At 34.9% G+C, this 20,576-nt stretch overlaps 1 protein-coding gene across 1 annotated transcript; it reads left to right on the top strand.

The window, feature by feature from the left end:
- On the top strand, window positions 1–2,161 carry LOC125855288 (inactive TPR repeat-containing thioredoxin TTL3-like). The gene is made up of 4 exons (XM_049534999.1): window positions 1–885; window positions 960–1,155; window positions 1,250–1,753; window positions 1,854–2,161. The coding sequence occupies exons 1-4, from the start codon at window positions 131–133 to the stop codon at window positions 2,034–2,036; spliced, it is 1,638 nt and encodes a 545-aa protein (XP_049390956.1). The 5' UTR covers window positions 1–130; the 3' UTR covers window positions 2,037–2,161.
- Window positions 2,162–20,576: the final 18,415 nt, after the last annotated feature.

Here is a 20,576-nt window from a genome sequence, read left to right on the forward strand (position 1 = left end):
TATTACATCATTTCTTCTAATCTAAATAAGGTCCTATCACATTGAACACTTGATATACAAGTTTTTATTTGACCTCTTCACTTTGGATAAAGTCATCTTCCATTTGCCAAATTTGATTGAAGAAGAAATTATGGCAAAGATTGGAGAAAAATCAGTGGAAATTCAATTGGGTTGTGGTCTAGTGGCAGCGATATTTCAACGTGGAAATTGTAAGCCAATTAAACAACCAGTATCACAAATTTCCAAAAAGAAATTATCCAAGCCTCAACCAAAACCACCCTCAATTACTCTGAGGAACTCGATTTCACAAGATCGAAAACACGTTAGGAGATCAACATCTGATGGTACACGAAGCAGCTCGAAGATCAACCAATCGTCTAATTCTTCAAGCACGAAGAAAATGTCACAAGTTGTCAACTTGGTGCCTAATACTCACAATCTTAGGAGGCAATCAACGTTCACCTCGAGTGACTTGAGCACGAATGGAACGTTGAATCGCACTTCAAGCACTGGGAACATTATGTTATTAGGCCAATTAGGGAATTTGAAGCAGCAAAAGAGAATCCAACATGTTTCAACTGATCAAAAGTTTATTCTACAGAAAGGCAGAGTCTTGATGGGGAACATAGTAAACAAATCGGATCCTGATGTACTCAAATCAATGGGAAATGAACATTACAAACATGGAAGATTTGAACAAGCAATTGCTTTATATAATCAAGCAATCACCATTAATCCGAAAAATGCTTGTTATTACAGTAACAAAAGTGCAGCTTTGTTGAGTTTAAACCGTTTGATTGAAGCTGTAATCGAATGTAGAGAGGCCATTCAGCTAGATCCTTGTTACTTCAACGCGCAATATCGCCTTGCAAGACTATATCTCAGGTACTAAAATCAAATCAAAACAGAATTTTTTTTCGAGTATTTTTTTTTTATTGTAATAATATTTGTCTCAACAGATTAGGAGAAGCAGAGAAAGCATTGGAACATTACGAAAAATCAGGACCAAAAGTTGACAGACGAGACATTTCTGAGGCTCAAAATCTTAAAAGAATGATCAGCAATTGCATAGAAGCTCAAAGGGTAAAAGATTACGTCACATTACTTCATATGAGCGAAAATGCATTGTCATCTGGTGCAGATTCAGCTCCACAGGTTGAAACAACATTGTCCATAATTTACTTGTCAAGTTTAATTTCAACATTACGTATTTAACAATATTTACCCTTTGTTATTTTCATACTCGAAGATATTTGCAATGAGAGCTGAAGCATTGATAAAATTACATAGACATGAGGAGGCATACACCATCATTCAGAAGGGACCTAATTTCAAAACATGTCTTTCTACTCGTATTTTTGGATCAGCTAAAACAGCTTATTTGCTAACAATTCGAGCACAAGTTTACACATTAGTAGGCAGATTTGATGATGGAATCAGTACAGCTCAAGAGGCTGCAAAACTCGATATCAGCAATGAGATAATCGCGATATTAAGAAGAATTAAAGGGGTGGCATCAGCTCGGGTAAAGGGTAACGAGTTTTTTAAGGAATCGAAATACATAGAGGCTTGTTGTATGTACACAGAAGGACTAGAACAGGATCCATACAATTCTGTTCTGTTATTTAACAGAGCAACTTGTCGAATCAAGCTAGGACAATTCGAGAAAGGAGTGGAGGATTGCAATGCAGCTCTTGTGTTACGTCCTTCGTATACTAAGGCAAGAGTTCGTAGAGCTGATTGTTACGTAAAGGTAAAATTTGTACTAATGTTAATCGAAGAATGTATTGATAATATTGCATAGATTATACATTGACCAATTTGATTTTTTTTTTTTGAATTTTGTTGTATAGTTGGAAAGATGGGAGGCTGCAATTCAAGAATTTGAAATGTTGTTACAAGAAAAACAAGGAGATGAGGAAGTTAAGAGGGCATTGATTGATGCAAAGATTCAATTAAAAAGGGAGAGGGAAGAGGATCAAAAACAAAGAAAGCTATGCAATGAATCTAACTTAGTGTTAGTTATTAGCAATTAATTTTGTCTCAATATTTTGCTTGTTTATGAAGAAGCTTGATTTGATTATTTCATGTTTGTGCAATGTATATAGCTTCAAGTCAATGTACAAGTAAATTATATATTCAAGTCATCATTATTAACAAATCATATAGTAATATACAAGGAAGAGTAATTTGTTGGAGTCTCATCTCTTTTGTGGGATGAGAATTTGGTATTGGATAATTATCTCCTCGTTAACTAGTTTTTAGGATCGATATAGGTCCAATGTTCATTTTATTACGTTCATCTCAATTTATTGTTTTGGCACCCCATCTTATATTGTTCATGCTCCAGATGTCCAGTCTTGGGTGTGTTCGAGTCCCATAACATTTGTGAAATGGAATTTGGTTTCCTTATATCGTATTGGACAATTCTTCCCTAATGAACTAACATTTGGGATTAAGTTAAGCTCAATATCCATTTCTTTATCATTAATAGGAAATGTTTTCCTTTTTCGGATTGTTTGAACTTTGAATTTATCTTAAACTCTCTTTTTTCATGTGATGTATGGTACCTGCATTAGATTCTGACTAATTCAGACTATTAAAGTGAAAAATTCTCCTTATTAGGATTTTTCTATATCCAAAGTTAAAACTTGAGACTTTTAATTAATGATCGGAGGAATTATATTCATCCCAACACAACGTAAGATAATTGACTAATCATGAGTAAGATTATAAAGATCGGATAATAGACTATCTTTTTCTTTCTCCAGCATTCAGAATTACTTTTTGATATTTTATGTTATCTTTTTGTAATATTTGCATGCACAAAGAAAGTTGGTATGCCCCTTTTCCATGTTATATAATTTATATTCTTTAAGCTTTTAATTAATTAAGTAATTAACTTTAAAAAGAAGCGCAATTTGAGGGGTTCATTTAGACCTAAAGCACCACATTTGATGTATCCTTTTCAAGATTGGAAGGAACCTTTGAAAAAATATTCCATTTACTTTAAAATTTAAAAACATTAGGAACAAAGAAAAGATATGTTGCATTTTAAAAAAAACAATTTAGATATTTTTTATTTATATTAATACAGATTATGAGTGGTATTAGTTGTGAAAGAATAAGAGAAAAGTCTTCATATACCCTATGGTAAGAAATGTTGGTGTTTTTCAAGCTTATTGGATGACATACTATGCCAATAATTTATTTTTCCCTTTAACATATAAATTAGTACTATTGAGAATGTCTTCATATAAATTATTTATTTATTATCATTAAACTATACTTTGTTAATAGTTAATACACATCTTCATCTAATATATGACTTATTCATGATAAATTATTTCAGTTTGATGTATATACTAGGTGTTTATAAGTTACTTCCTCTATCTTTTATTACTTGTTCATTTTTCTTTTTTTAGTTGTTTCTAATTACTTGTCCATTTTCACAAAGTAAGAAAGGACAATTTTTTTTTTACCTATTATACCCTCAATTAATTTCTTTGAAAAAGATAGAACTTCTTGGAAATCTTAAGTTTTTAATTCACCCACTTCATAATTAAAGGGGTAAAATGGTAAATTCACTATGCCAACCACTATTTTCTTAATATGTATGTCAATTCAAAAGTGACCAAGTAATTAGGGACAGAGGAAGTAGTCTTTTACATATTCAATGTGATATTCCCTCCATCCATTTATACTTGTCTGTTATATTTTTATTTATGTAGTTTAATAAATTAAGAAATATTTATTATAATATATCTTTATCATTAATTATAGATATTCTTTTAAAATATTAAATTTATTATATTCAAACTTATCTTTTTATTAGCGTACTTTTTAAGGGGTGTCATAAGTCAAATAATGGACTGAGATAACAAAGAAAGAAAAAAGGAAGTGGTGTTTGCTTTTGGAACAAGAAAAATTTGAGCCTTTCCCAAGTTCCCATATTGGATTTGAAACGACTTCAACAATAAAACAGGCTTTACAAAAGGCCTTTCTCAAATCTCTATATACATATACATACATTCAACAAACTGAAGAGGGAGGCAGGGGCGGACAAACGTGTAGAGTTTTGGGTGCTCGAGCACCCATTAATCCTGACGGAAACTTTATATATGTATATAGAAAATACTGAAAATATTATATAAAGTTTTCTTCAGCACCCATTAAACAAATTATTACATGGGCGTTGTGGTTCTGAAGTAAGATTTTAGAAACGTTGGTGCCCTCCCTCCATCGAGGGTTCGAGCCCCTACAACATCTATATTTTTGTTGAAAAAGCAAACATAAACTTCTTGACTTCTTTTTCAAAATTTTGCTTATATTTCTTTTTGTGTTTCCACTTTTTTATTTTTTGTATTTCATTAATTAATTATATTAAAAAAATATTAGTTAACTTCTAGAAAGAAACTTTTTTTAGCTAGCAAATGTTAAAAGAATTGAGCATCCACGATCATCAGATCCTGGATCCACCACTGGAGAGAGGAATATTGCACTTTTCACACAGGGCTATGAAAATAGGTAAAATTTAACAGCTCACCCTTTTAGTTAAAAGTGTTCCGTTTAAAGAGAAAAATATCAAAATTAAGCTCGATGTACCTGAAAATGCTTAGAATTTTTGAAATTAAATGTTTCCAATATAAAAATATCAAAATTTTCAATTTCTTTTATTTCCTTTCTTCTTGAAGTACATACAATACAAAGGGCCTAAATAAAAATTTATCAAATTGAAAATATAGTCACAATCAAGAACAAAGTGGAAGAAACACTACATTTCAATAACAAAGGATACAAAAAGAATTGAAATACAAAGCTGTAAATAGGGGACGACGGAGAAGTGGAGGAGAAAACGACGACAATAACAACATCCAATCAAGTTTAAATTCAGTGCATGCAATATTTTTACAACCCAAACACCAAAATTGAAAAAAATTAATCAAACCCATCAAATGAAAAATTGACAAAAGGTGACCTAAAACTAATAAAAAGAAAATAAAACTAAATCTCGGGAGAGAAGGTGTTAAAAATTATATACTACTATTAAACATGAGTGATTGAAAGAATTGAGGTGGAATAAAGCTACTTAAAAACTAAAATGAGAAGAAAAAAAACAAGAGGAAATGCATACCTAGAGTAGCTTAAGTTCCATGTAGCACTACAATAACCCTCACACTTAGCAATACATTACCAGAAGGCTATGATTTTTTAATTATATGTTTAAAATAAATACCACAATAAAGGACTTCTATATATTTACGTCATTATTGAGATGAACATATATATCTACATGGGAAGTGATTAATTAAAAATAATATATTGTCTAGTACAATCATATTCAATTATTATGATGGCGAATAAGAGTTTTTTTAACATGTGAATAAGAGTTTTTTTAACATTTGAATTAGAGTAATGTATGAAAGAGATGATCATATATGTTTATGTAATGCATCTTCAAGAAGGTCTTAATTCATCATTTTGTGTTGGAGCTACGATCCCCAACAATTAGTAGTCTACCAGCCAAACTTCGCTGATAAGGACGCATTTTGATGTACCTTAAAAAATCAAATGAACACCAATCATCAATTAAAGAAGTTTAAATTGGGAGGAGTGCAAAAATAGAGATAGAGAGAGAAATTAAAAATGATACATTTGTTTCCCTCAGGAGAAAATTAATATTTAACAAGTAGACTGTCATGTAGTTAGTTGCAAATTTTTCTACAACATCAAATGAGAAAAAAAATAAAAAGTAGTAGAAAGTGTGTCATGTAAATTAAAGTGATATTGTTTAACACCTTACTACAATTTTCGTAGTAGCTACTTGAGATATCTCCTCTTCATATTTCTCAATGAAGTGAGCAGCCGCAATGTGAACTCCAAATTAATAATTGGTGAAAGCTAAAAACTTGTGTTTCTTTTTCCAAAGTATAAGTAACTCTCATTATAACAAACTTTAAGAAATAACTAAATTTAAAAAATAACTTAAGACAATAAAGTGAGTGATAAATTAAAGCTAAGAACTTCATTTCTGCTAGTGTAAGTAACCCTGAATAGTAAGAGGTATAGATACAAGGGTACTTTAGGATGCTATGTCATCAAAAGAAATTATTGTCACACGCAGAGTTAAATTTGACTGTAGATAAGGTGCATACCAAAAATAAAGAAAAGCACTGAGCCAATATATATTATATATTATATATAATGGTTGCTTGACTATTCTCTTTCTCTTCATGGTTTTAATTTGAAGCCTCCGCTCAAGCCGGAATTACTTTCCATTATTCAATTAACTTCAAATATATTAGTCATCTTGAAGAAGATGATTAGAATAAATAAATTGATGCTAATGATATTTAAAATCAAATCACATTCTGGGAAAACCTTGTGCGTAAGCTCTTTCCTATATTCATGAAGAATCAAGTTTTTATTACATCTTTATGAGATCTTCCACTACTTATTCTTGTTTCTATCGCTTTCTACTAATCATTTATGTAAAAATGGTCTGCTTAACTTATTTAAAGGAAACTGGAATTCTGAGTTGTTATTAAAAAATAACAAAATATGTACACAAAAAGCAATGCAGGTTCCAAGCATTTTTTTGTTCTCTTTGCAGTAGAAACTATTAACAATTATTTACAGAAGTTTCAATTCAACAAAATCACCCAAAATAAATACCAAATACAAGTTGACTCCCAACCTAATTGACTTGGAACAAATAAAGTTACTTTCAAGATAAATATTCTTAATTACAACACAAAAGCACAACTCGAAATCTAATAACTATAAGTTACAACATATTCAAAGCAAAGTTCAATGATGATAATGAGAACAACTTACTTGAGATTCAAACCATCCAAACATGTTTTGGTGTGCTCTTCAGCAGATTTTACAGCCACTTCATTTTCATTTTTGTACTTCATTGATCAGTCATGTGCAACCCCAGAAAAAATCTTCAAATCCACCTGCATTAGAATACCATAAATCATTTCATTCATTCTCATTAGCTATAATACACAGCGGTAATGCATGCCAAGTACTATATGAAGTTAAGTTAATTCGATCGCACAATTATAATAATTCAAAAATTAGAAAGCATTGATATCACCTTGTTCACGAATTGACACTCTAATTACCAGACTGCATGCATCAGTTTTTAGAGTCCATAACTATATGAAAGCTAAATTATACGGACCGTTAGCCAATACTTTTAAAATGATAGATGACAAACTATAAATACTGCTTAGACTCCAACATGTGAAACAATTAACTTCCCTTCTCATGGAGGAAAGAAATTTAAGAAGCACCAAGACAAAACAACATAAATCATCTTATTGAACTTGATAGTCAAATATAACTCAGAAAAATTATTAAAAATAATTATTTTGAACAACAGTTTTTACCTTCATTCCATTGTTTCATGTGTCTACTCTCTTTTGATTTATCCTTTGTCTTAAGTGTCCTGTTTCACCAAAGGAATAACATAAGAACATATGAAAGCTAATTTTTAAGTTGTGCAGACTCTTCTCTTTCAATGCCGTATCCGTATCGGATTATCCAAAAGTACACTATTTTTGACGAATTTGACACGTACCCCTTGACATTTTTGAAGAGTCCGAGCTACATAGGCTAATTTTAGTGGAAATTCCAAAGTAGGAGATAGATTAAAAGAAAATAAGAGGAACTTACAATTGAAGTCTGCTAGAGAACAATGACTATAGCCAATGAGCAGTGCAAGTATGAAGCTGATGAAGACGCTTTGGTGTCATTCAAATTGGGATCCTGCACTAATGGTCATAACTTGAGTCTTGATAGGTTTTCAGATGTTTTGATGATTCTCACAAATGCAGGGACCCGGTCATCTGCAGGTGTTCTCGTCCAGGATAATATGTTGTACATCTGAAAAATTGTAATATGATTGGTGAAGTCATCAGCGTACTTAACAAATAGAAACGGGCGAGGTTGTTTGTCCAATGGTCAATAGTTCTTTTTGGTTGATATAATCAAAATGACAAACAAAAAATAAGACATTCATTTAAAGAGAGAAAATCAAGCTTCAAACAAAACAACAAGGGACCTGATCAAAGAATTGCTTTTTGAACTTCTTGTTACTTTTGTTTGCTTATATTTGTACTTATCTTGTAGGATTCGTTTCAATCTTGAAAGAAACGTTTCAAAACTTTGTGTGAACAGTGTAAGAGCATAGTTAGGGATAACTTTGTGTCTTACGGTAAAAGTCTATATCGATTAGCAATAGTTAATATAGTGGGCAATGAGAGCATTGCTTTGACTCATTTAAGTAATAAAGATATTACTTAGGTTGAGATTAGGAGGTTAATCTCATGGTTGTAAGTTGATATCTGTGTTTCACTTTTGCTTGGTGATTAGTGAAAACAATTGAAAATTCAGTGTGACAGGTCGTAATTTTACTCTCTTGAGCAAAGAGGTTTCCACGTAAAATTTTGTGTCCACATTTACTTCTAGTTATTTACTTTTAGAACTCAATCTATATTAAGGACTTGGTCCTATGATTATTAGTGGACGTATACATTTGATTAATTGGTATCAGAGCCCCGACTTCTCTATCTGGTTAACACCAGGAGAAGGAAAATCCTGAAGGAATGACTGCTCCACCAAGCTTGGAAAAAGGAAGGTCAATCAACAACTCGTCCTCCCTGATTCAACGGACATTTCTATGGATGGTAGAAGACACAGATGCACGATTAAATTATGGTAGAAGACACTAAGTTGTGGGATGTGATACTCGATGGACCCTATGTCCCCACCAAGGATATGAATGAAAGAGAGCTAACTAGAGTAATCCCAAAGACCAAAAACTAATACAATGAAACTGACAAGAAGAAAATCAAAAAGAACTACAAGGCCAAGAAGCTACTAGTGTGTGAGATTGGTCCAGATGAAATGAATACTACAGGATTTTTGCCTGTGAGACTGCAAAAGAAATCTCGAATTGCCTCAAAACAGCCCACAAATGAACAACTCAAATCAAGGAGTCCAAGGTAGACATGCTAACAACTCAATACGAGAACTTTAGCATGAAGGAAGGTGAAACCATCTGTGAGATGCATACAAGGTTTACCTCTATCACAAACGAACTGAGATGTCTTGGTGAGCCCGTTCACCTATGCAAACAAGTTAGAAAGATTCTCAGAGGCCTTAGAAAATCTTAGGAAAGCTAGGTTAATGCCATTACTAAGGTTAGAGATCTAAAAGTTCTTACCATGAATGATCTGATCGAAACCTGCAAACCTATGAGCTAAACAGGCAGCATGGTTCATCTATGAAGGAAGGAATGAAAGAAAAATCAGTAACATTAAAGATTTCTCAAAATGATGGGTCTGAAGATGAGGTTGAAATGGCTTATTTGACTAGAACATTCTAGAAAATAGTCAAAAAACATGGAGGATTTCATAAGAAGGGTACTACCAGCAGAACTGCGAACACCAATGACTTTTGCCACAAATGTGGAAAGCCTTGGCATTTCATGACAGACTGTCAGAACCAAAAGTGTCCCTGACCACGCTCATTGACTCATTTCATTTCAGGAGTTCAAACCTCGGCGAAGGGACCAGGTCCCTGACCATGCTAAAAGAAAGGCCAATGCAAATCAAGTTGTGAAGAAAACCTTTGTTGTATGGGAAAATGCCTCTAGCGATTCTGAGAAAGAGGAAAATCCTGAAGATGTGATGATATTCAATGATGGAGAAGCTGTATTCAACTCCATATTCTCATTAATGGCAAAATCTGATGATGAAGATGACAAGGATGAGGTAACTCTTTTTTATCTTAAAATTGATTTAGACACCTTGTCAATTACAAGACTGAGAAAACTTGTTGTTGTGCTGATTGACTTTGTGGATGAAATAACAAATGAAAATACAATGTTAAGTGAAAAACTGAGTCTCTGTGAAGATGAAAAAACTTCTCTTATCTCTCAATGTTTGAAATAAATGTTAGGATGAATATTCTGGAGACTAAAAGTTTTCAACCTGAAGAGGAACCAGGTACCTCTGAGGGTGGAAAAAGGAAACTTAGTAGCTTTGAACTTGAAATGGATGAAAGTCTAAAAGTCACTGAGTCCAAACTAGTTGATGCTCTTGAGAAAAATTTGCAACTAGTAAAGGACTTAAGTCAGGTCAAAGAAAAGTTAAGTCATTCCCTAAAATGTCCTGACTCATCTAAGATTCTTTCAAACTTATTAAATCAGAAATTCAACAGCAGGAAAGGCCTAGGGTGTAGAAAGATAGAAACACCCTACAACCCTTATAGAAAGTATGTGTCAGTCTCTGATAACCTGTTATGTACCCATTGTGGGAGAAATGGTCACTTGAAAAGAAACTGTGTGTCTCTAAAAAGAGTAAAAGAAAATCAAGAGGATTTCTTTAAATTAGAGAAAGGGAAGGTAGAGAAAAAGAAGGTACTTAGTCCTAGATATCAATTTAGCAAGAACACATTTGTAACACCCCGGAATCTAGTAGACCAAACTAGGACTAAGTGAGAGGGCTAGTGCAACACCCCATACCCAAAATGGGGGAGACCTAGACAAAAACTCAGCAACATCAAGCCCCACCCACGGTCCATAGGTGGGACCACGGGCTGTGGGTCAGGAACCCTGGTTTGGCCAATAATCTCTGACCATGAACCATGCCTGACCAGGACGGGCCATGGGTCCATCCACGGTCCGTAAGTTATGGGTCCGTGGTTCAGGCATGGGAAATATTTTCAAGGATTTAAGAGTCTTTTTCGGGTTTAATTAGAATTAAGTGGTGTTGTTTTGCCTAAGTCTAAAACACCTATATAAACATTTTTAACCCCAAAACCCCTAAATTAAGTCATTCTCTCAAATCCCCAAAGAATTCCCAAAACTCCTCTCAAATATTCCCTCTTTAGAACTTGAAGAAGAAGAAGGAAAGAGGCTGGAGCCAGGGTTCAAGAAGCAAGGTTCTTCACACCAAATTCATTGGGCTTTATTGATAAGGTATGGTAGTCTTCATCCATTGAGCCCCTTCAAAATCTTAATTTCAAAGATAGAAATCCCCAAATGTTAGATTTTGATTTCAAAGTCATGGATTCCTTTCAAAATCATTTTTAATGATTGAATTATGTATAAATTGATGATTTTATATGGTTTTATGTTGAATTCCCCAAGAATCCATGTAATCCCCATATTTTCCAATTATGATCTTGTGACGTGGGTCTTGGTTGATGAAGGTAAAATGTTATGAACTTATGCACGTAGTGATTGGCTTATTTGAATTATGATAATATCCATGTCTAGTGTAGTGAATTCTATATGTGTTGATTGAATATGAGCTTTGATCCTTGAAGGGAAAAGTATGAGAATTATGCATGATTATGAGATTTATGTATATGCTTTAAGAACACTTTGAGAGTGAAGTGTCTGTGATTATGATGTAGTTGTTGTGTTGTTGAAACGATATTCTCATATACACACCTATGCATGAATATGATATAATGTGAAAGGTTTTCTCACGATATGAAGATTCTAAGATTGTAAGGCTTTCTCACCTAATTGAATCTAAGATATGAATATGTAGACATGGACGGTGAAAGGTTATTCTCACGCATGATCTAAGAGCTATCCTATGAATTATATTGGATTGAGTGTCAAGACATTCTTCCATGATTATGAATTTAATTCAATACTTAATATGAACTCTGTGGGAATTAATGCTTAGCACCGAGTGGATATCGTATATAAGATGGAAACTTTTATGCTAGTTGACTCCGGCTTCCAATGGGTTCCCTTTACGCTAGTCGAGTTTGAGTTCCCAAAATATGTCTTATGAGATGGAAACCTTTTACGCAAGTTGAGTTTGAGTTTCTAATAGCAATCTTCTTATGAACTATGTGCCCCCATAGGCTATTTAGCTAATAGATCCACCTAAGCTAAAAGTATGGTTCTACCTTAGGCAAGTAGGACAATCATTTTCGGTGTGGGTAACACCGGGGGATCATGTATAGCTCACATGGTCTCATGCCGGTTAAGACTTATTCCCACAACAAGAACAAGATTATGAATTATGAACTATGGTTACTTAATAAGCTTTGTTGTGAGTTTTCAAAGGGTTTTAATGATGATTATGATTATGTTGACTATGTTTATGACTTATGCTCTTTCACTATCCTTATGATGATGTTTAAACTTGGTGAATTGCATGCTTTAAAATGAAGTATCCCTTTTAGCATGTTTTTAATGTTTTTATGCATGACTATCATACTTAGTACATTTTTGTACTAACACCTATTTTTCTTACATTTTCCCTAAGTGTAGGGTCCGGTTCTCGAGGTGATCATTCTAGTGGCTAAAGCTTGGACTTGTGTATCTTCTTAGCTTGTTGGTGAGTCCTCATGGTTCGAGGATGACATTTTCTCATGTTATAGTTTTGTTTTTTGTATTTTTCCTTTTTGGACTATGTTGTAAGGGATAGGCCCTATTCCATTTGAATATTGTAATAAATGGCTATGTTGAGACTTATAGTCTAGCCTTCTGCTTTTCTTTTATGAAAATTTTAGACTTAAAATGCGTTTTTACTCTTATTGTTCTAGTGCTTATGTGATGATATGCTAAGTGTATGGAGTCATTCGGGGTTCCAGGAGGTACTGGAACACTCAGAAAACTAGTAGGCTAAACTAGAGCTTAACGTGAAGGTTAGAGTCGTAAATGTACCTTTCTGTACCTAAAAATATAGGGTTTTGTGTTAGAAAGTCAAGGTACAAACCCCAAGGACCAACCATGGGTCCTTGAGGAAGACACTTAGAGGTTGCCTGGGTAGTGACCCACGAAACGCACTCACGCATCGTGGGTCAGGCCACATCTCGTGGGTCAGGGGTATAGGTCAAGGCCTGGAAAACAAGTTCCAAAACCTCAACCCACGATTCACCAGTATGCCACGTGGGTCCGTCCACGGACCCTGGTCATGGGTTCGTAGGTGAGGCCTGAAACTGCCTTGTGGCAGTTACACTTTGGGGTTTTCCATTTTAAGTTAGTATTAAGTGACATCGTTTTACACTAAATTAGACTAACTATATAATGATTTAAGACCCCCAAATTAAATCATCTCCTCAAAATTCTAAAATCCCAAATCAAAACCAACTTTCCCCTCTAAATTCTCTCTCTAAAACTTCAAGGAAGAAGAATAAGAAAGTGGAGGCTAGGGTTGAAGAAACAAGCTTTTCTACTCAAATTTGATGGGATTCATAGTCAAGGTATGGTAGTTCTTAATCCATGGATAGACTTCATTCATGGAGTCCTTTCAAAACTCAATTTCAAAGAGGGAAATTCCCCAAAAGCTAGGGTTTGACTCCAAGTCATGAATTCCTTTCAAAAATGATTCTAATGATTTAATTACTGTATATTATGATCGAATTGATGATTTATGATGGTTTTATGTTGAAATCTCCCAAGAATCCATGAAATCCTCATATTTTCAATTTATGACTTGTGATGTGGGTGAATTGATGAAAGAAGGATATTATGAGATTATGCTTGTTATAATTAAGCTATTCAAATTATGTTATCATCCATGTCTAATGTAGTAATTCTAGAGGTGTTGATGAAATATGATTTATGGTCCTTGAAGGGCAAAATATGTGAATTATGCATGATTATGAGGGTTTTGTGTATGCTTAAAGAACACTTTGAGAGTAACGTGAAAATGATTGTGACTAGTTGTTGTGTTGTTGGAGGTTATTCTCATGTACACACTTATGTATGAATATGATATGATGTGAAAGGTTTTCTCACAATATGATTATTTTAAGATTGAAAGGCTATTCTCACCTATTGAATCTATAAGCTCCAGTATGATTTATGTTGGATTGAGTGTCAAGACATTCTTCCATGAGTATGAACTTAAGTCAAGACTTAATATGTAATCTATGGGAATTAATGCTTAGAACCGAGTGAATATGAATATGAGATGGAAACTTGTACGATAGTTGATTCCGGCTTTCCAAATGGTCGTTCCTTCTACCGTAGTTGAGTTCGGGTTCCTAAAGTATGTATCTCATGAGATGGAAATCTTATACCTTAGTTGAGTTCAGATTTATAGTAGCAAACTTTTTATCCCATAAACCATGTGCCCTCATAGGTATTTAGCTAGTGAATCCTCCTAATCCAAAAGTATGGTTCTACCTTAGACAAGTAGGACAATCCATTTTCGGTGTGGGGTAGATACCAAATTTCATGGTAAGCTCACATGGTCTATGTTGGTTAAGGCTTATTTCCCCATTATGATATATGAAAAAGAAAATGAGTTATGGACTATAGCTACTTAAGAAGCTTTACTTAGTATGGGTGGGATAATGGGATCTTATTCATACATTGCACAAGTATGCTTTGAGGGTATGTATGATATGTTCCTTTTATGATATGATGATTTATGAGTTGATTATGCTTATGACTTATGCTTTTCCATTATCTTCGAAATGATGCTTTAACTTAGTAAATTGTATGGATTCAACTGAAATGTCCCTTTTAACATGTTTTCATGATTTTATGCATAGCTATCATACTCAGTGCATTTTTGTACTAACCCATATTTTCCTTCATTTTCCACAAGTGTAGGGTCCGATGTTTGAGGTGATCTCCATCTGGTTCAAACTTGGATTCGACTATTCTCCTAGCTTGTGGTGAGTCCTTATGATTCGAGGATGGGTGTTTCATTTGTAGTTCCTTTCTTGTATTTCCCTTTCGGATTGTGATTGTATGGGTTGTGACCCTTTTTGATTCCAATAATGTAATAGATGGCTATATAAAGACAAGTCTAGACTTCCATTTTTCTTTATGAAAATTTTGGACTTGAAATGCGTTTTACTCTTTATTGTTATTTGCTTATGTTGTGATATGCTAAGTGGCTTACATTGGGCCTTTTGGGGTTCTATGTGCCTTGTTATGTCTAGGGGTACACTTAGGTTGTAATAAATACCCCTCGATTTTGATAACATTGCCCCCTTGGACTGTAAGGTTTCTCATCAAACCTTTTGATAGCTTTTGGGAACTCCATCTCAAGTGGGTTCCTAAATCTAACAAGTAATTTTTTTGCAGCAGAGAAGAAGTAGTCAATGATGGTACATATATAGTGGCTGGAGACATTTAAAACTGCCTCTCTTTGGAAGCACACTAAGATGGTGGGTGACATTTGACGACGCTAAAAATTGGTTCATTCGCGGTGTTGGGAAGATTGGAAGGCCAGTGGAACATTCCATAGACAATGTATACTATGTAAATGATTTGAGGTACAACCTGCTCAGCGTTCCCAAATCTGTGATAAAGGAAATGAATTAAAATTTGTGGCTGACCAATGCATAGTCACAAATTGTGCTTCTAACAAAGTTGTTATGTCTGCCAGAAGGGTTAAACATAAGTTTTTTTGCTGATCTCAACTCTATAGAAGGGGATAGTCTCACATGTATGGGTGCTCAATCTGACAATGCAAATCTGTGGCACAAAAACTAGGGCATGTGAGCTCGTCCTTGCTAAACAAATTTGTCGCGGGGGACCTGGTCCATGGATTGCCCAAGCTGAATTTATGTGACAACAAAGTTAGCAATGCCTGTATGAAAGGAAAACAAATAAGATTTTCTTTCAAACTGAAGAAAAGAGTTAGTACAACCAAGCCACTAGAGCTTTTCCACATGAACTTATGTGAACCTGTAAGAGTTTAGAGCACAAGAGGGAATAAATATATCTTGGTGATTGTTGATGACTTCTCCTGATTCACCCGAAACATGTTTTTGTGAACTAAGGATGAGACAACAGTAGTACTAATCACCTTTGCATATGCAATTCAACTTAAGGTAAATTGCAAGATTGTAAACATTAGATCAGATCATGGCACAAAATTTTAAAATGCCCAAATTGAAATTTTTTGTGCTGACCATAGGATTCATCACAACTTTTTTGCCCCAAAAACTCCTTAACAAAATGGGGTGGTAGAAAGAAAGAATAAAACCTTGGTGAAAATTTCCAGAACCACGCTAATTGACTCATGATTTGCAATGAACTTCTGGGCAGAAGCAGTAAATATAGCTTGCTATATTAAAAACAAATACCTCATCAGGGCAGTGCTCAGGAAAACTCCTTATGAACTATTGAATGGAAGAAAACCAGCACTCAGTCATCTAAAAACCTTTGGGTGCAAGTGTTTTGTGTTGAATAATAAGAAGGATGACCTTGGAAAGTTCGATCCAAAGAGTGATGAAAGGGTTTTTGTGGGGTATTTCTCAACCACTAAACATACAAAGTCTACAACAAAAGAACTATGTGTGTAGAGGAAAGTGTGCATGTGGTTTTTGATGAATCTGCTGATCTGAGAAATATTGACCTAAGTGAAGATCTTGAATTTGAGGAACTGATGCAAATTCAAAGAGATAATATAACTCAAAAACCTGTAGCTGAAAAGGATGTGAATGGAGAAATCAGTGTAGAACACACAGAAGAACCTGGTCCTTTTAATGATGCTCAGGAAGAAGTTTCTCACATTGAAGGCCCTAAAGGTGGTGAATCAGCTGCTGATCATGATGAGGAGATAACAAGAAATTCTGGATGGAAACATCAATCCTTCCATCCTCTAGACAATCTTGTATCTCCCCTTGAATATGGAATTCAAACTAAATCCAAAATAAATAATCTAGTTGCCTTTTCAGCTTTCATCTCCACTATTGAACCCAGAAACATCAAGGAGGCTTTAAAGGATGTTGATTGGGTGAATTCAATGCAAGAAGAGTTTCATCAGTTCGAAAGAAGCAAAGTATGTCATATGGTCCCTAGACCTCTCAACAGAACCAATATTGGGACCAGATGGATATTCAGAAACAAGTTTGATGAACATAGAACTATAGCTAGAAATAAGTCAAGACTAGTGATACATGGATACAATCAAGAAGAAGGTATTGACTATGATGAGACTTTTGCACCTGTAGCAAGGATGGAAGCTATCAGAATTCTAATAGATTTTGCTACCCATATGGAATTCAAGTTGTTTCAATTAGATTTTAAGAGTGCCTTCCTGAATGGTTACTTGAAAGAGAAGGTTTATGTAAAACAACCTCAAGGATTTGAAGATGTTGATCTGCTAAACCATGTGCTAAAGTTAGACAAAACTTTGTACGACCTGAAACAAGCACCAAGAGCTTGGTATGAGAGGCTGTCAAAGTTTTTTCTAGGAAATGGGTTCAAAAGAGGAAAGATCAACAACACCATGTGTTGCTCCCCAAATTACACGCAAGTGTACGTGGTCACACAAATAGTACAGATTATTTAAGAAACGAGTTATCGTTCCCAAGGGACTTATGATCAACTTATATTCACTTAATTCTACAACTGAAAGTAACCAAGTAACCTTTTAAAGAGTTGATGAATTAGTTAAGTAACTACTAATAATTATGCACTAAATAAAAGTAACCTATAGTGAACGACTTTGTTAATATGTTTCAAGCAAATTTAAAAATAATTCCAGGGTTGCAACATACATTGAATATCATGCATCATATCATTAGCTTAGAATTCACTTCAGTTGTCAAATTACTGGTTTATAGGGTTGATAGTATGGTCCGGGTGGTTCGCCTCTCGCCGCCTACCCCAGTTAGCCATCTAACTACTTCGTTGAGCGGAGATAAATAAACTAACTGGCGAGCATGTATATTTCATCCTATTTCGTAACCAAGCAAGGTGTTCGTCTGGGCGTCACTCCTGAACACTAATTACCTCAATTTAATGGGTGGACCGAACTCTTTATATTCTCTGGTCTATCTAACCTCTCCTCGTTCGATTTTAATATTAGACACTAGATTTATTCTATGGTGCACAAGCATAAAATAGTAAAACAAGAATATAGAAGTAATTTGGATTGACAATCGAAAATCAATTCATACTGCCTCAAACATTCAACACATAATTCATATCTACAACTCCAGAACTAGGGCGTTTAGCTACTCATGCTATTAGAAATCAATAATAGATAAACATTTATACAAAATTCTGAAAAATAGAAAAGTTAAAGGATTACAAACTTGAATTCGTGCTCTTGCACACTCAACAAACGTCTGACGCTAACTATGGAGGCTTAAGAATCTATTTATAATAGTAGGGGAAGTTGGGAACCAATCCTACACAAATAAGGACTCTTAATTAATATTTAAAATCTGGAAAAATCCGAAAACAGGTGGCGTGTCGCACCCCTTATCGCGCCTCAAAGTTTCTTCAGTCATTTAGTTCCTGGCGCGCTGCGCCAAGCAGAGCGCCTGGGGAGCGTCTCTGAAGATTTCCTTCTGGCGCGTCGCGCCCCTCAGTACGCCTCAAAAGGCTCTCTGAAATACCACTAGTGGTGCGCCGCGCCAACCAGTGCACCAGCCACTGGTGGTTTTTGCCTTAGCCATTTTTCTGCATCGCCTTGCTCCTTCCATCTTCCCAATCCATATTCCGTTAAGATTTCCTGAAATAACTAATCACGTGTGTAAGTATGCAATCATCACAAGTTAAACTAAAAATCAAGCTAATAACTCAAGATCGTCATCAAACATCATCACTTCGTGTGCTAATTTCGACTACTTAGGCATATAAATATGCATAAGATCACCCCATTCTTGAAATCTAGAGGAAAAGAGCTTCTGATAATGCAAGTATATGTAGATGACATTATCTTTGGAGCCACTTCAGATTCTTTATACAAAGAGTTTGCAGCCCTAATGAGTAGTGAATTTAAGAAGAGTATGATTGGGGAGCTCACTTTTTTCTTAGGTTTGTGAATTAAACAATCCCCTAAAGGCACATCAATATGTCAAGAGAAATGCATTATAGAATTGCTCAAGAAGTTCAGCATGCAGGAGGCCAAAATACTTGATACTTCAATGAGCATAAATGTCAAACTTGATAATGATGAATCAGTCACTGATGTTAATCAAACCATGTATAGAGGAATCATTGGTTCACTCTTCTATTTTACTACAAGCAGGCCAGACATAGTCTTCAGTGTAGGGATGTGTGTGAGGTTTCAAGCAGCTCCGAAACTGAGTATGTGGTTGTTGCTTCATGTTATGCTCAAGTCTTGTGGATCAAGCAAAAACTCGAAGACTTTGGTGTCCTCACAGATACTATTTCACCCATATGTGACAACACAAGTGCAATGAACATGGTGAAGAATTATGTCCAACATAAGAGGACCAACCATTTAGATGTGAGACATAACTTTCTCAGAGACAATATTGACAAAGGAAATGTTGTGATGACATACTGCAAAAAGGAGGACCAAGTAGCTAACATCTAATTCACCAATGCACTAAGAAAAGAGCACTTTGTCAAGAATAGACTGAGTCTGAGAATGCACAAGCTGAACTAATTTCACAAAAAAATTGCATAAAACCTCTTATTTGATTATGCTGAGGATGGCAGGTATCTATACTTATTGTATTGCTTGTTGTTTGTGAATTCATAATGGTACCTTACTGGAGGTACACACTTACGACATGTTGACTAAAGGGAAGGTATAACCATAACAGGCGGGCTATCTGTAGAAAGGGATCTGTTCTCTTAAAGGTTAGTATCACTTGTACTACGTAGTTTTCTGTCAACGGTCATTGTCACATGTCATCTCTCCATCTCTTGTGTCAGTTACATACATTTTTTCATTGTTAAAACCAAAGGTCGCTAATGTTCAGGGACCCGATACCAAGTTTAAATACGACCTCTATCTGATTTCTATCAAATCAAATCTTTAAACTATTTCTGGAAATTTCTCCCTGCTTCTTAAACTATTCATCCCCCTTCTCTCTCATCAAAATGTCAAACCTTTCTTCTCCCTCAAATATCCTGCCTCCCAAGAAGTTGAAAACCCCAGTTCATTCAATTTCTCAACGCTTCCATCTGAGGGCTCTCCATCTACTCCAATGTGTGGGGTTGGTGAAGCTGGTGAATCTATCACACCCCACACTGAAGAATTAAAGTCTATTGTACTTAACCCTGTAGAAAATTTGCCTTGATCTCCAACATTCATTATATCAGGGAAGTATTCTCAAAATTCTGAAGCGCAATCGGTTTGCAACCAGGACATGTATCATCTACTATGTCTGAAAGGTTATTTGAAGGATATCTACCAGAGGGTAAATGAATGGAGTCCAACATATTGGCTGCTGCAGAGGAACTGGTGGCAGTACAAAGTCTTGCATGTCTTAGAAGAGACAGTCATGCCACTCTCCTAGAAGAAAAGTACCAGTCATCGAAATAGGTCCCACATAGTGTTTATCCCATGGTCGACCAAACCCATGAAACCATGGAAGCTAACAGTGAAGAAGAAGAAAAAGAAGAAGAAGTTCCTCTTGTTTGGTCTAGATGAGGAGTTCGAAGAGCAAATGTTACAAATATGTGTGCATCAGATCTTGGAGAAACTGAAGTTGTTCATACGGCCAAGATTAAAGAAGAACCCACTGAATCAGAGAAGACATGAGATATGTCATAAGAGGTATTACCCAAAAACTGCTTGGAGATGCTTTAAAGGCAAATTATGCACAAACTATAGAAATCGAAGGCAAATAAGACT

This window comes from Solanum stenotomum, chromosome 2 (assembly GCF_019186545.1).
Source record: "Solanum stenotomum isolate F172 chromosome 2, ASM1918654v1, whole genome shotgun sequence".
Lineage (NCBI taxonomy): Eukaryota > Viridiplantae > Streptophyta > Magnoliopsida > Solanales > Solanaceae > Solanum > Solanum stenotomum.

Coding starts and splice junctions, on each gene's coding strand:
- LOC125855288 (XM_049534999.1), top strand. CDS start 131: ATGGCAAAGATTGGAGAAAAATCAGTGGAAATTCAATTGGGTTGTGGT. Junction 886..959: donor CTTGCAAGACTATATCTCAG/GTACTAAAATCA, acceptor TTGTCTCAACAG/ATTAGGAGAAGCAGAGAAAG. Junction 1,156..1,249: donor GTGCAGATTCAGCTCCACAG/GTTGAAACAACA, acceptor TCATACTCGAAG/ATATTTGCAATGAGAGCTGA.